Source organism: Porites lutea, chromosome 1, assembly GCF_958299795.1.
Source record: "Porites lutea chromosome 1, jaPorLute2.1, whole genome shotgun sequence".
Classification (NCBI taxonomy): Eukaryota; Metazoa; Cnidaria; class Anthozoa; order Scleractinia; family Poritidae; genus Porites; species Porites lutea.
In genome coordinates, this window is record NC_133201.1 from 49,741,423 (window position 1) to 49,758,075 (window position 16,653).

The 16,653-nt window shown below is 41.2% G+C and overlaps 1 protein-coding gene across 1 annotated transcript; it reads left to right on the forward strand.

The window, feature by feature from the left end:
* The first annotated feature begins 980 nt into the window (after window positions 1-980).
* LOC140931525 (uncharacterized) lies at window positions 981-7,091 on the forward strand. Its single transcript, XM_073381334.1, has one exon. It carries the CDS (start codon window positions 981-983, stop codon window positions 7,089-7,091), a length of 6,111 nt encoding a protein of 2,036 aa, XP_073237435.1.
* The last annotated feature ends 9,562 nt before the right edge of the window (window positions 7,092-16,653 follow it).

The window sequence follows — 16,653 nt, forward strand, 5'->3', positions numbered from 1 at the left end:
ATAGCTGTTTACCGCAAAATGGTAAGCTCAGAAATTAGAGATTTTTTGAGGGGCCTTTTTTATGCGTCACAGCCCATCGGGAAACTAACCTTTAAACTTTCAATTCCGGTTAGAAAACAGACAAATAAAAACACAGGGAAGTATCGTGCAACTACTGGAAGGGCCGCAAGCTAAATGTTGTAAGCGTAATATTACTGGATAGCTCAAGACATAACATTTCCCATCGCTTTGTTTGAAAAAGAAACTCAAAAGAAAGGTCTTTTCAATTCGATGACATATAGATAAGCGAGCTTAGCTAACATTCACTGGCTTTTTAAATTTCTTTTCGCAAATTTGATTTTCTTCGATAATCATGATATCCACCTACACTGTTATCTAGCAGTTTAAAAATATTATTAAATTAAATCTAACGTTCACTGCCAAAAGGCTTTGACCTCTACCTTCCACACTGCTTGTTAAAGCGAAACTTCTAGAACTTAGGGTTTTCTTTGTTTCTTTTTGTTCGCGTCTACTTGCAATTAGTTGTAATTGTTTATAGTTTTCTTTTGTTATATTGTTTACTTTCTTTTTGGTGTCACCACCGTTGCGTAATGTTACGTAATCTGTCAAGTTTTCTGGTATAAACTTAGTCTTGTCACTCAGTGTTTTTTACAATTTTTATCGGTCAAGAACAGCTCATTCCTTTTAACGTTAAGTCAAGAAACCGTTAAGGTAAATTTTAGTCATACGCCATTTGTACGCTTTTCCGTTTTCTTTGATGTATTTGTTATTTTGTACTGATTTCTACATTTTTCGTAATTTCGTATTGTTTGTATTTTTGGTTGTACAGTACCGTAGGAGTGTGATTTATAAAATAAAGCGGTTGGACACTAATACGCGTGACTTCGGTTACATAGTACTTAACGATCGACTTTGGTAAAAGTTGGCCGCTCTGGTTGGCGACAGATCAAAGGAGTTCCAAGTTGAAATTACCATTAACGATGTCTTCGGTTGGTGAAAGAGACAGCTTGGGACGGACGATTATAGCCTACCGTGGACACATTACGCGGATTATAAATGAATTAGATCCGCTACTCTTGGAGCAAATTGCTTCTAAAGAAGTTGTTGAAAAGCACAGTTCGCTGGTGAGCATATTCGAGAAGCTTAAACGGGCTTGTGCGCAGTGGTATCATTTGTCTGGGGAGCAAGAGGATAGAGAGCGTATTACTCATGACTACGCCAAGGATGTTTATCGAATGCAGATGTTTGAAAACAAATACAAGGAATGGTTAAACGATGTTTACACCCCAATAAGTCGAGGAGTTTACGGTGAAGGAATTGCGAATATTTCTGGATTTGATTTGAGCTCCAAAACGCCTGTTGTACGATTAGAGGGTGCCTTTCAAGGAACTCGGAATACAAATCCTTCAGTTTCCCGTGCGGGCGCGCGTAGTGATTTGTTGGAAACAAAAACACCTAATGCGACTCAAGATCATGCAAGTGGCGGCGATAAGACGCCAAGTCAATTACACCCAAGGGAAAAGAGTTCTAAAAGAGGAAGTCAGTTATCGGCACGGAATGTCAAGTGTACAATGGCTCAGCTTAAAGTGAAAAGGCTTCTGGCTGAACAAGAGATAAAGGAAAGTGAAATTGCGTTACGACTACAAGAAGAAAACACACGTTTGTCAGCCGAGAAGGAACGTTTGAACATTCGAAGCGAATTAATGTTAGCCAGGATTGACGCAGAACAGGCTGAGATTGAAGCCAAACTGGGGGAGCAGGTTGATTTTGACTCTGTTTTTTCTTCCGAAGGATCAGTTAGAGGTCACGAGAACGTGAGGAAATATTTGGAAGGATTGTCACTTTCCGCCGTTCCTGGTCAACCGGATGTTGAGAAATGCGTTTTACCGGAAACCAAACCGCACGCTTTACCGGAAGTGAAAGCTGACATACCGGAAGCGAAGAATGTTACTGGAAATAGCACTGACGAAACAACGGTTAAATTTCAAAGGATTATGGAGCAACAGCAGATGTCTATCGATAAAGTTGTTCTTGGTCTTGAGAAGTTGGACATGCCAAAGCGGGAATTCTTGTACTTTGATGGCGATCCTTCAAGGTACCCCAGATTTATTAAGAATTTTGAGCTAAACGTGGAATCTTCGATTACAGATGACAATGTAAGGCTATCTTATTTGATCCAGTATTGCACTGGCAAAGCTAAGGAGGCAATTGAAAACTGTGTAATTCTGCCAGGGCCTGAAGGATACAAAGCTGCTCGTGAAATTCTTAGAAAGAATTTTGGACAACGTCATGTCATCATCCGATCGTTCATCGATAAAGTTGTCAAAGGACCACAGCTAAAATCTTCTGATGGAGAGAAACTCTTACAGCTCGCAAGGGACATGCGAATCTGTTTGTTGAATTCTACGGAATTAAGCTATCAAGCCGATATAAACTCTTTGGACACTCTGAAGAAGATCGTTATGCGTCTTCCTGTGCACATGCAGGCAAAATGGGCGGATGAATCGGGGAAGATTTTGGAAATGGGTTCTGAGCCAACCTTCTCTCATTTGGCAGACTTTCTCGAAAAAAGGGCTCTGATAGCAAACACTGAGTTCGGGAAGTTAGTTGGATTCAAGCTTGGAGAGTCAAGAGTCACAAAACAACCAAGAAAAGCAGCTGATGGTGATGGTACTGTGCTTGCTTTGACTCAAGTTGAGAAGGATGTTAGTAATCAAGCCAATACAGCCAACAGCAAACGCTCAAATCAGAGGTCAGCAACGGATGGTCAAGTCAAATGCAAGTTTTGCGATGGAAGACATGAATTGGAGAAGTGTTTTAAGTTCCGGGACAAACGATATATTCAAAGGAAGGACTTTGTTAGGAAACAAAATCTGTGTGAAAATTGTTTGAAGCCTAATCACATCGCTAGAAGATGCAGGAGTCTTGATGCTTGCTTGCTGAGTGGCTGTAGAGAAAGGCACCATTCCTTGCTGCACCCACCTAATTCATTGAGCGCTCCCATAGCTTCAAATGAGACTTCTAGAACGCGAGGTGATTCTGAAGATCCTGTTACCGGGCCAACAGCGACTCGTGAAGATCTGACTGAAGCAAGTCCACACCACATCGAGGCCGGGGCGGATTATGCGACAAATGCCGGAAAAAACAGAATTAGTTTGAGGATTGTGCCCGTCCGAGTCTCTGCTAAAGGTGGACGAGAAGTGGAGACATATGCTTTCATTGATGATGGTTCTGACACCACCTTGTGTCTACGACGCCTTCTGGATGAGTTAGGAGTAAGAGGTTCTCCAACGTCATTTTCTTTAACTACCATTAATGCCGAGAGAACCAAACGGTCTGGAGAAGAAGTTAGTCTTACTGTGAGAGCATTGTCGTCAGATGAATGCATACAACTAGATCGTGTGTGGACTGTTGACAAGTTACCTGTCTCAAAGAAAAGCATACCCAGCACCGAAGATATCCGCGATTGGCCGCATCTGCAGGGTATAAGTATACCTAAGCTCGATAAAGAGGTATCCATCTTAATCGGCAATGATGTTCCCGAGGCTCACTGGGTCTTTGAAGAGCGCCGTGGTCGCCGTAAAGAGCCTTGCGCTGCACGGACATTGCTTGGTTGGACACTTATCGGACCAGTTGGCGGTTCAAGCAACCCTGAAGCGACCGTCAGTTTCTTAAGTGGAGGTCAAGAAACGCTGTCAGCACAAATTGAGCGAATGTACAACGCGGAGTTCGGCGAATCGTCTGCGTCATCTAAAGAAATGATGTCGATTGAAGATAGAAGAGCCCTGGCAATAATGGAACGAACCGTTCAGATGGTCGATGGCCATTATCAGCTCTCCCTTCCTTGGAAGTATGATAATCCGTGCCTACCGAATAACAGACCTATGGCCGAAAAAAGACTAAATCTTCTGAAAAGACGTCTGGAAAAGAACAAAGTTCTCCAAGAGAAGTACAAGGATGCTGTTGAAGATTACATTGCACAAGGTCACGCGAGGAAAGTATCTCTACATCAAGTGCCACGTTCTGTCTGGTATCTTCCCCACCATCCTGTGATACACCCGCAGAAACCTGAGAAGACCAGAGTTCTGTTCGATTGCGCCGCTAAATTTCGCAATACGTCACTCAACGAACAGCTGCTTCAAGGGCCAGATTTAACCAATAATCTCGTCGGAGTACTACTTCGTTTTCGTCAAGAGCAAATAGGTCTTACGGCCGACATAGAGAAGATGTTCCATCAAGTGAGAGTGTCTCCTCAAGACACTTGCGCTCTGTCATTTTTGTGGTGGCCTGGTGGCGATCTTTCTAAAGAAGCAGAAGACCATGAGATGCTTGTTCACCTCTTTGGAGCTAAATCATCTCCTAGCTGTGCAAGTTTTGCATTAAAGAAAACCGCAGAAGACAACAAGACGGACTTCGATGTGGAAACCATCGATACGGTTAATAGGAACTTCTACGTTGATGACTGTGTTAAATCGGTCGCAACAACTGAAGAGGCGGTACGATTAGTTGAGCAACTGCCAGAATTGTTGAGTAGGGGAGGCTTCCGCTTAACAAAGTGGATCAGTAATCGTCGAGAAATCTTGTCCTCAGTCGCTAAGGAAGACCTAGCACCGTCGGTGAAGAACCTTAACCTAGACTTAGAAGATTTACCGTTAGATCGCGCCCTTGGCATGCAGTGGGACACGGAAGAAGACACCTTTGGGTTTAGGACCATTCCGAATATTACAGCCAACACAAGGAGAGAGATTCTTTCTGTCACCTCATCTCTATATGATCCTCTTGGCCTAGCTGCTCCAGTTATACTTCCAGCTAAGCGACTGCTTCAGAAGTTATGCAAAGACGAGCTTGGTTGGGATGACATAGTCCAAGAAGACGACCTTCTGCAGTGGCAAGATTGGACAAGGGGCATCATTGGTCTTACCGAAGTAGCCATACCACGTTGTGTGAAACCGAGAGATTTTGGCGAGCTCAGTTCCGTCCAGCTGCATCATTTCTCAGATGCCTCGGAAGAGGGATATGGGGCTGTCTCATACCTGCGCTTAACTGATGCGCTTGGTAATATAAAATGTAGCATCTTACTGGGAAAGGCAAGAGTTGCTCCACTGAAGACTGTGACAGTACCACGACTGGAGTTAACGGCTGCCACAGTCGTTGTAAAGCTTCACAAGCAGATCAAGGAAGAACTCACTTTGCCTATACGTGAAGTGACGTTTTGGACTGACTCTACTATTGTCTTGCAGTATATCAACAACAGTCACACAAGATTCCAGACATTCGTCTCCAACCGGCTGGCAACGATCCACGATATCTCTACCCCGTCTCAGTGGCGTCATGTTAGCTCTGATCTGAACCCAGCAGATTACGCGTCTCGTGGGTTTAATTCTCATGAACGTACCAAACTGAAGATTTGGCTCGAGGGAACAAGATTTTTGTTGAGGGACGAAAGCCAGTGGCCAAATCAGCCAACCCAGCTTCCTGAGATTGATGAAAATGACCAGAACGTCAAAAGATCGAAGAAAGTCCAGGCGCATGCTGTTATGCAAGATCAAGGGTTTGACTCGTTGGTTTATCACTACTCTTCGTGGTATGGTTTGAAAAAGGCTCTAGCTTGGCTGAGCCGCTTCAAGAATTACTTGCTGTATCGCACAGGGAAGATTGCAAAAGAAGACGTCAAAAGAGGAGAATTATCCGTCCGCGAAATCCAAAACGCTGAAGTGGAGGTCATTAAGTACATGCAAAGGCTGTTCTTTCCGAGGGAGTTGAATGCACTGATGACTGAAGCTCAGCAACGCCGTAGTATCTCTAGAGTGTCGGGGAAACGTCTTAGTGACGGTTCGTACGTCAGCCCACTGCGCAAACTCAATCCAGTAGCTGATAATGGGTTAATCAGAGTTGGTGGTCGTCTTAATAATGCAGAGGCTATCGATTGTTTCATGAAGCATCCAATAGTTCTACCAACCAAGCATCACGTAACTGACATGATTATTCGCCATTATCATCAGATAGGCCATGTAGGATCAAGTCAAGTTCTTGCTGCAATTAGAAGGAAATTTTGGATTTTGAAAGGTGGTTCAGCCGTCAGACGAGTGGTCGGCAAGTGCATCAAGTGTAGAAGATGGAACTCAAAGCCGGAAGCACAGATTATGGCTCCGCTACCTATGGCTCGCGTCACGCCAGGAGATGCACCGTTCACCGCAGTTGGAATTGACTACTTCGGACCAATGCCAGTCAAGTTGAAGAGAAGTCGAGTTAAACGATATGGGTGCATTTTCACCTGCCTAACAATGCGAGCAGTGCATATTGAGGTCTCTCAAGATTTGACGACTGACTCGTTTCTGATGGCGTTTTCAAGATTTGTCAGTAGGCGCGGTGCACCAACAGAAGTTTACAGCGATAATGGTACCAACTTTAAAGGAGCAGAATGTGAGTTGAAGAAAGCTCTTAAAATGTGGAATCAATCACGGATCACAGAGAGTTTACGCAAGCGCAGTATTCAATGGTACTTCAACCCCCCACAAGCAAGTCACCAAGGAGGGGTCTGGGAGAGAATGATTCGCTCTGTTCGCAAGATACTGCGCGCTCTCCTGGGAAACCAAATAGTCAATGACGAGACCCTTCTCACTGTTATGGCCGAGGTAGAGAAAATCCTGAACGACCGCCCACTCACAAGATTAAGCGAAGATCCAAATGACTTGGAACCATTAACGCCGAATCATCTTTTGTTGTCTCACCGTAATGCATGTGTTGCCCCTGGTAACTTCTCCACTGCGTCCACAGACAAGTACAAAAAATGCTGGAGACAAGCACAATACCTGAGTAACATCTTTTGGAGAAGATGGGTAGATGAATACTTGTTATCTCTTCAAGAAAGGCAGAACTGGATTCTCCCGCGCCGGAATGTAGCTGTTGGAGATTTCGTTCTCATAGCTGATGAGCACAGTCCGCGTATACAGTGGCCAATGGGTGTTGTTGAAGAAGTTACACCAGATCGCTATGGTGCTGTGCGACAAGCTACAGTTAGAACCGCCAGAGCAATTTTGAAGCGAGATATTAGAAAGATATGCTTGCTGCTGGAAGCTGCCGATAATTAATCCCAGCTGTTGACACAATGTAACTTGTAAGGACAGACAGACCTCTTCGAGGTTTTGGACAAAAAGGAGCCAGTTGCTGGAAAGGAAGTCCCTGATTGCAGTGATCACTTAGCTCATAAATACGTTGCGAACTGTGTAAAGCAATTAAGATGTTAATTGTAGATAAGGTTTTTGAATATTCTAAATAAGTTTCGTTTACTAGTTTCGCTTAGTTTTCTTAAGAAAGGCAAGGCTTGAATGCCCGTCTGCCTTTCGAGGCCGGTGTGTTAAAGCGAAACTTCTAGAACTTAGGGTTTTCTTTGTTTTTTTTTGTTCGCGTCTACTTGCAATTAGTTGTAATTGTTTATAGTTTTCTTTTGTTATATTGTTTACTTTCTTTTTGGTGTCACCACCGTTGCTAATGTTACGTAATCTGTCAAGTTTTCTGGTATAAACTTAGTCTTGTCACTCAGTGTTTTTTACAATTTTTATCGGTCAAGAACAGCTCATTCCTTTTAACGTTAAGTCAAGAAACCGTTAAGGTAAATTTTAGTCATACGCCATTTGTACGCTTTTCCGTTTTCTTTGATGTATTTGTTATTTTGTACTGATTTCTACATTTTTCGTAATTTCGTATTGTTTGTATTTTTGGTTGTACAGTACCGTAGGAGTGTGATTTATAAAATAAAGCGGTTGGACACTAATACGCGTGACTTCGGTTACACTGCTCCTAACAACTGTATTTCTTTAGCACCTAGTAAAGCGAGAAAAGTAAAAAATTATCACTCACCACGGAGTATATAAATCAAATTTGAAGCCTTGACACGATCGATTTTGAATCAAAGTATATTGCTTAGTATGATCACCTGAAACACTGTATCATCAGTCTGTTTTCCGACACCTTTGATTAAGTACAAACCTCTTGAAAGTGCTTTATTGGTGGTTGATCGACGGGAATTCATCTAGTGGATAATGGCTGCTACGCTTTATTGTACAATCAGTTATTTTTTTGAATTGTTGGAAGGCATACTCTTGTCCTCTAGCATGGCGGCCAAAACTGTGTTTTGTTTATATCTTGTTAAACGTTTGTTAGTTACGCTAAGATGTGCTGTAAACGTCGCCACATCATTTTTTCAACATTTTCCTTGAAGTTTAAGAAAGTTCAGAAAGAGGTAATTCATAATTTTAAAAATCACATTTTGGTCACGTTACCAGCTACGAACTTACTCATTTTAAGAAAATGGTGCGGGTTTGAAAAACCAAATCACTATTACTTTGTTTAAGATATGACCCACTAATCGTTTTTCGAAGGCAAAACCATATAATTTTCATTTTCATGAAAACAATGTCACATGACCTCTTAGCGCAAATGGTCTATTTTTAATCATACGGCCACGCTTGTAAATAGCCAACTGGTTGCCTCCTGCCAAATATTAGTTTCAGAATTGTTTGAGTGGAGTGCCCGTAAACTAGCTGGATAAACTAAGAGCACCTTCCTCTATAAACCTTAACTTAAATTTGATTTTTGATTTCAATAATTTAATTTCTACATCACTGAACCACACCTCTTCCCACCCTACCCTTTTAAGAGATCTTAACAAGCTAATTGCCAACGAAATATTTAGCCTTTTTAAAACATTAAATTGTTTTATAAAGGTTGGTTGCCATTCACGAAACTCTTTGTCTGCTTCCATTTCACAGTTTATTTCTTAATGTAAGTTAATCTTTCCGTCTAAAAGGGATTCTACCCGAATGGTAAATTAGATGGAGGACGGCTAAAAATTTCTAGATGACCGTTTCATGCATGGACAATTTTCGAAGCTTATCTGATAAATTCCCGACGATTTTCTTAAGTTTAATTTTTCACTTTTAACTCCTCAGGTTAGCCTATATTTTTCGAAGAAAAAAAGGAAGCTTAAAATGTTCGGATTCAAAAATGTGATGTCGAGAGGAATAAGTAAAATTTTCTCTTTAGTAATACGTTTAACTGCATCTAAACTTTTCGGGAAAACTAATACTGAAGCCCTCGTCGAAAAGACGCAAGTTATGACCAAACAGATACAAATTTTATAGCGCCGCTTAGAATGCATTTCTGCAGATCTAAAATGACTCTGGAAATGCAATGTATTTAGGAGGAAACCGTCGTTGGGTGTCCCTGCATCATGGCGTCGAGTACAAAGAACCACAGGTAGCCAAGACGTACTGTATGTCACAACCGGCAAGAGAGCATTATCAGGATTATAGATCACAAAAGAGAGCTGGAGCGGGACAGTCGACTATATTCGACCAAAAATTAAAAGAGTCATGAAATATGAAATAGTTTTTATTTTGTGTACACTAGCTCTGATTTCCATTTAAACCGACCAGAAATAGCAAGAAAACGTTTAGCTAAGGGTGTGTAAGCCTTGTTTTGTATGATTTTTAAAGCTACAGTTACTCCTATCCATTGACATTATACACTCAAGCTTCTGCGCATGCTCTACCGACACTTGCGATCAGAGCGTCGAACTCGTGGGGGGGATTACTTGGGTTAACTTTTGCTGGGTATGTGCCGCTGGCCTCTCATAACCCTTACCCCATTATAGTCTATTCTGTGGTCAAATAGTAGCCCCATCGCAATTTTCGCGATTCCAACGTCGCAACTTTCTGTTTTTGCATCTACCTTATAGAGCCTTTTAACTAGGTTATCGCGAAAGTAATTGACACATTGGTTAAACTAAACCAAGTAAAAAATCTTCCCATTATTAAATCCCTATCAACCTGGATTTTCTGATTCCCCTCTCTTATGAAAATGCAACTGCATTATAGTCAATCCAGCCGTGAAAATGCGATACAATCCAGCGACAATTCCCGATTACCCGATTACTAGGAAGTACCCCTACCCCTCGGGGTGTCGAATTCACTGGGAAATAGAGGAAATTCCTGTTGAAAATCACTTCGCAAAGTAATCGTTTATTGTTTATTTATTGTTTATTGTTTTGTTTGCCAAAAAATTATACAAATCAAATAAAATCTAATTACCTTAACTCTCATGGCGAGGAAGCCCAAGAGAAGCCACCGGGCTTATAAGGAATGGGCTCCCTCAGTTAGATAATTAGAACAAAATATTAACATAATTACACACGGAAAATTAATGGCAGAGCTACAGTAAATCTTAAAATAAGTATATTAGATAGTCGTACTAATCATAGTTCTAGGCTAAAAAAGCAAAATGACAAAAAGAAAAAAACAAAACAAAACAAAACAAAACAAAAGAAAATAAAAGAGCAAAGGAAGAAAAAAAAAAAAATATATATATATATATAAATTACTATTTATGATAAGAAGAATGCTTTCAGCTTACCATGAAAATAATTCCTCTGTAAATGTTTAAACTAAGACAAAATGCTAATAGAAATGTTTAAGCTAAGACAAAAATCCAGTAGAAGAAATGCAAAGAGAAAAACATTACAAATTGACGGAGCTGAAAAATACACGTCCGCTCGCCATCCACCCACGAAAGCTAACCGAGGACTAAAATGAATTTTTTAGTGTGTGTGTTTTTTTCTGATTCGTTAAGTAACAAATTCAGTCCCGCGAAAGGTGAACCGAGGAGGAAAAGGAAAACGATAGGGGAGGAGGCGAAGTGAGAAGGCAGTGACAAAAACCTCCTGCATTCAACTCCTTGAGATTTTTGAAACGCGCCTTCCAGTCTTGTGAAGGGAGGAGTTTGGCTTACGCGATTGAAAAATATCATCTATATGGTCTCCGAAAAATTTTATCGAAACACCTTAATGTTTTAAGCTGAATAAAATAAGGTTTAAATGACCAGTAAACGAAGTAAGTGCTACTTATTCCGTAATCCTTTCGGCTAGGTCAAAACTCTTGTATAAAAGCGATTGCCTACTGATGGTTGACTCCAGAAGGCCGAGCCACTACATGTTGATAATAGATTTAAAGGCATTTCTCATGTTCTTATTACGTGCAAAGTAAATGAGTGGATTCGCAGCGGACGGAATAAACGTCATTGTCAAACTCCAAGGGAAAAGAATGGAGTGTAGTTGAGGATATCGCTTTTGAACAGTCGACATGGAAAGACCTGGTGACAGAGAGGTGAACAACAAGCCGGCAACAATGCACATGTCAAGTGCAACTCTCCTCTCGCGCTGCAATACTATTGACATCTGGAGCGTAACTGCATCACCCAACTGAACGTTATGATGACGAATAGCTAGCAGGGCTCTAACATAATTGACAGGAGGGACAATCATAAAAAGCACAGCAAAAGAAGTCACCAAAATGAAGCTTGGTAGAGAAGGCAAAGTGAACTGGAGGATTGTTAACAACAGCCAGATTATGTTTGCGAAGATGGTAACTTTAACTGCTCCTGCAAAACAGGATATCGAATAAAATAAGGTTAGTTTAAAGGCAGCCGCATGTAGACTGATGACAATACACAAGAAGTGAAATTTTACTAAAAAGGAATTTTTCGTTCACGTCCTCGGTGTTACTTCGCATTAGGAAGGTTCACGTCGTAGTCGGTCAATCAATGTTCAAGAAATGTACCAGCATGCACGTGCCGAGCCGTTCTTTTGCTATTAAACCAACTGTTTTGTGACGATCTCGATGCCGTCTTCGAGGTGCTTACAGACCTAATATGGAAAGGGTATATTAAGGACTGGGTCAATTAAGGCACGTAAGCTACACGAAAGAAAATGAAGGGGGTTGTCTATCTCTGTAAATATGCAACACATTGATACGAAACTTAGGTAAGAGTTTAAACATGTTGTAAAAGTTAAGTCTGATTGAAAGTTGTCACAATAGGGGTCACGTGACTCATTTAGGTATCCAATTACCATATTTGGCTTCAGGCCAGCTGCAGGAGAACGTATTCACACTTATCTTAAAAAAAAATTATGCGTGAAAAGTGTTATGCGTATCAGGATGTACACGAAACTAAGTGGAAGGAGTGTCCAGGTCACGTGGTCATTAAAATCTAACGATTTTTTTTCACGTGACAGCCGGAAAACATTCATCAAGGGTAGGCATACCACCATTCCTGTTACATTTGGAAAGTACTTCAGATAGGTAAAAACAACACCACAAAAAAATTCTCAGTTATAGTATTTTTACTCCGCCTGCAGAATCCTTAAAGAAAAAATACCGAAGTGAAGCGTTACTTGGCCATGCAACACGTTACCATGGTGTCAACATGTTACCATGTCAATCTCAACAAAGATAATTAATGGAATGACCAAGTCTGCAAACCTACCACACATTTTCTTTCAAAGATAGACTACCCCCTTACAATCCCGCTCTGTTTTGAGTTCTTTCGGTGTCGTGTTGATGTCTTGCGGAGTTAATTTTCACGTAGTACGATCAGCATTGCAGTATTCTGCTTGCAGAATTTAATATGTCTACATTATTATTTTTGCTGATCAGGTCTTTATAGATCCTACGTTCTTCGGTATATTTTCCTTTGCGGTCCTTTGCAGTCCCTTGTGGTTAATGTTTGTAGCCCCTTACACTTCAGAGCAAAAAAGTGGGAGACCCAGGCCTTAATACACCTGAGTAAAGGTATCCAAGGCCTTAAGGCCAAAGGTCGAACTTTTCATAAGCCACCAAATTCTAATCTGGGTCGAACAAAATTACGCTAAGATCGTCTATTGGACGTCGAACTTTCACTCGAAGGAAGCTAAATATTTATCATTCATTTGTACAAATTTTTGATTTATTAGTTTAGTTTGTGGCATTTGAAGATCCACGTTTGTCCCGCAGACGAACTTTTCGAACTTTGCCTAAACTTAACACCGGTACCAGCAAGAAGTGCGTTTAAGGCAATGAATGTCTCTTGAATCGTAAATGAAACCCTTTATAAACTTTATAACATGAAAAAAGTATCTATTGTTTTGACTTACACAGATGAGCCGAGGTGAACATTGAGATATGAAGAGAAACGTAATTAATTTGTTTCCCTGGGTGAAATATAGGACACGAAGAAAAACCTTCAACGTAAACAAATTTTTGAAAGTAAACATCGGCAGGCGGTTACTGATTTCAAAGCGGAACACCGCGCGTAGGCGGAGCCCCATAGCTAAGTAAATCTACCCATCCCAGAAAATTTGGTAATCACGTGACCGTACACCGACCGCCCGCCCACCGTCCGTTCGCACCACAGGGAAACCAATGTTTACTCTCTTACTTTCTAGCTAGTTTGGGAGCCCAAGAGAAAACTAATTGTACATCAATGTTGTGATCAATTGACAGCTGTCAAGAAAGGGCATCCGCTGACCAGTATCACCTGACCGTACCGCGGGCTCAAGTGTCGACCCATCGAGGTCGAGTACTTTTTTGAAGTCATCCGCTGACAGATTATCAGTTTCAAATTATCGCAGGCTTAAGTTTATTTTTTCCAAATATTCATATCAAATATGTTGAGTTTATGTCAATATGGCCCCGCACTATTAAGATTTTGATTTCAAACTGACCTTGGACGAAAAAATTCAGCCAGTTTTTTAAAAGTACAGGCGGGGAAGACCTTTTCTTTCTATGGTCACGCGTTGGTCACGCTCAACGTCCAATTTTTATGCTCTGATTGGTCAAAATTTGACAGGTGAGTTCATGCGGACAATTTATGGAGCATCTTGAAAGTTGTTACTTTGACAGCTGAAGCTGACAGAGTTTTGTGTCAACTGGTGATGTTTTTAACTGTTTTTTTCCTCCGGATGTACAAAATAAAATACAGCTGCTGTCACGAGTCTTCTGTTATTCATGGCTGGTTTGTTTGTTTACTTAAACTTGGCTGTAGAAAGAAAACTTTGAGCGATTTTCTTGCTTCGAGGAGTTCACCTTGAGTATGTCTAAATGTCGCGGGTCGCAACGCTAATCGTATGGCCCCCAAAAACTCAACGGAACTATCTGACTCCATGAGGATAAAGAATCGATCGATCGAAGTAAACCTTGAAATATTCTTTCTTTTTGTCACTCTGTGAATTCAGAACTATGAATGAGAGGTTTACCCACGTGCACGGGTAGCCGTGATCAAGCCGCCAGTAACGTGGGAAAAATTCGATTTACCAGGACGGCAAATTCTTTCGTGCGACCGCGCCAAAATTGAGCACGAACGACGAATGACAACTATCGATTCATACTTTTTGCTGAGGAAGTAAGTACACGCAAGTCTCATAAAAAAAAAATCAAAGCTGTGTTTTCGATGAACCAAATTATGTCTTCATATATATCTAGCCGGATTTATGAAAACCGTACTATCGGACTCCAGGCGTCCACACTGTTTAAAGCGGCAATTTCTAGTAAATGTCCAGAGCAGTGGTCTAATTACAAACGAGTCAGGAACGAAGTTACGTCTGATCTAAGAAAAGCTAAATCATCTTATTTTTCCATCATTTTTAATGCAGTCAAGTCCTCGAGTGCATACTGGAATCTTCTTAAAAGGGCTACCAACCCCAAGGTCCGCAAAAACATCGGGCCTCTTAAAAAGGATGACAGCACCCTGAAATTTACGGACTCGGAAAAAGCAAACCTGATGAACTCTTATTTTGCTACGATTGGCCTAAAGCTATCCAACACTTTACCCCCTCCTACAAGTTGTGGACACGGGATAACTTACGCAGACAAGGGCGAGACGGATGCTCCTGGAGTCACAGATGCCTATTTTTCAAAGTCTTTAGTAGCGGACAAAATAAAGGCGCTAAAAACAAGAAAATCCACGGGTCCTGATAACATACCTCCAAAGCTTTTAAAGCTAGCAGGCGATGCGATTGTCCCGTCACTCCTCAGCCTATTACGACTCTCCATTACCACTGGTAGGGTGTTCACTAGCTGGAAAACTGCGAGGCTTACTCCAGTATATAAAAAGGACGATGAAACCGACTGCTGCAATTATAGACCGATATCATTGCTAAGCGTCCCAAGCAAGATCCTTGAATCAGTAGTCAACGACACAATTGTTCGTCATGTATATAAAGCTAATAATCTAGTCACGGACAAACAATGGGCATACCGCGCAGGATTTTCAACAGAACTGTTACTAATACAACTAACTGAAACATGGAGAGAAGCTGTGGACGCAGGCTTAGTGGTAGCAGTTGCCTTCATGGATTTTAAAAAGGCATTCGATAGTGTGTCGCACGCCATTCTCGAAACGAAGTTGGAAAGGGACTTTGGCATATCAGGGCTACCCCTGGACTGGCTTAAAAGTTACTTAAAGGAAAGACAGCAGTACACGGCTGTTAATGGATCAACTTCAGAGATGATACCGATCTCTTTTGGAATTCCTCAAGGGTCTGTCTTGGGGCCGACACTTTTCACTCTTTTCACGAACGATCTTCCGTCCTCAGTATCTTCCGGATCCGTCTATATGTTTGCCGACGACACAACGGTTTACTGCATAAGTGACACAGCAGAAAAAAGTATTGCCAAGTTAAATTCTGCACTTTGTGAATTAAAAGAGTGGTGCCTCATTAACAGATTAACACCCCACCCAAGTAAAAGTGAGGCTATGCTAATCTCTAGAAGAAATTCCCCCGATTAACATTCCCCCGATCTTTATCGGAAACTCTACGATTGAATGGGTATCGAAATCACGATTACTGGGAATGACCGTCGATGAGAAACTGACCTGGACTCAGCATATGCTGGAACTCAAACAATCATTTGCTAGAAAACTAGGATTACTTAAGAAGTCGAGATTTCTCCCTAGAAAAGTTTGTCAGGATCTCTATTTTAAGGTCACCTTGCCTTCAGTGACCTATGGTCTTGTACTATGGGGATCTTGCTACAATTCCGACTTATTTCAGTCCCTGGAAAGACTTCACTGCAGGGCTGCGAGACTTATCCTCCATTTGCCGAAAGACATGGCATCTGCTGATGTCCTACAACGGGCCCAATAGCCGACTCTGTCTATTTATTATAAATTAGCCATTTTTATCTGTCTTCATAAAGCTTTCCACGGTAGGTTATCTGCCACATTAATCGACCTGATTTCTAAGAAGCCGGCCACAAACTATTCAACCCGGACTTGCGCTTCTTTAATTGTTCCACGCTTCAACACGCGTTGCATGAAAGACCCTGTCGCGTTTAGAGGCTCAGTCCCGTGGAATGCAGTGACCAACAACTGTAGTGCCCTGACAAAAAACATTCCTTATCGTGATCTCAGGCTAAACTTAAATCGCAAGCTAATTTTAATGAATTCAGCTTCAAGATAACGTCTGCATCCACTTGTAATTTTAGGCAACATGACTTTGTATATACTTAAATTTATGTTCACAATTTCATATTTGTAAGCGCTAATTTAGTTCAAACGTTTTGTCTGTATATAGCCCTAGTTTTTAGTTTTTTAGTTTACTTGTAATTAGTTATTGCAAACGACCCCACAAGCTCATGTAGCTTTAATACTTATCGTTTTAAAATAAAGGCTATCTACACACCTTAAACTGACTCAACTAAAGTAAATATCGCCAAGAAACTCAGCTCTTACCCATGGTTGTCTTAAGGTGACTCTCTTCTTGGTTCCTGATTAGCAAAAGAAACATTCAAGTCCATCAAAAAGACACTCTGGACTTGTCCATACACTCTAGCTGCTTAA

Bases quoted from the DNA above. Each gene is read 5' to 3' on its own strand.
- LOC140931525 (XM_073381334.1), top strand. From the start codon at position 981: ATGTCTTCGGTTGGTGAAAGAGACAGCTTGGGACGGACGATTATAGCC.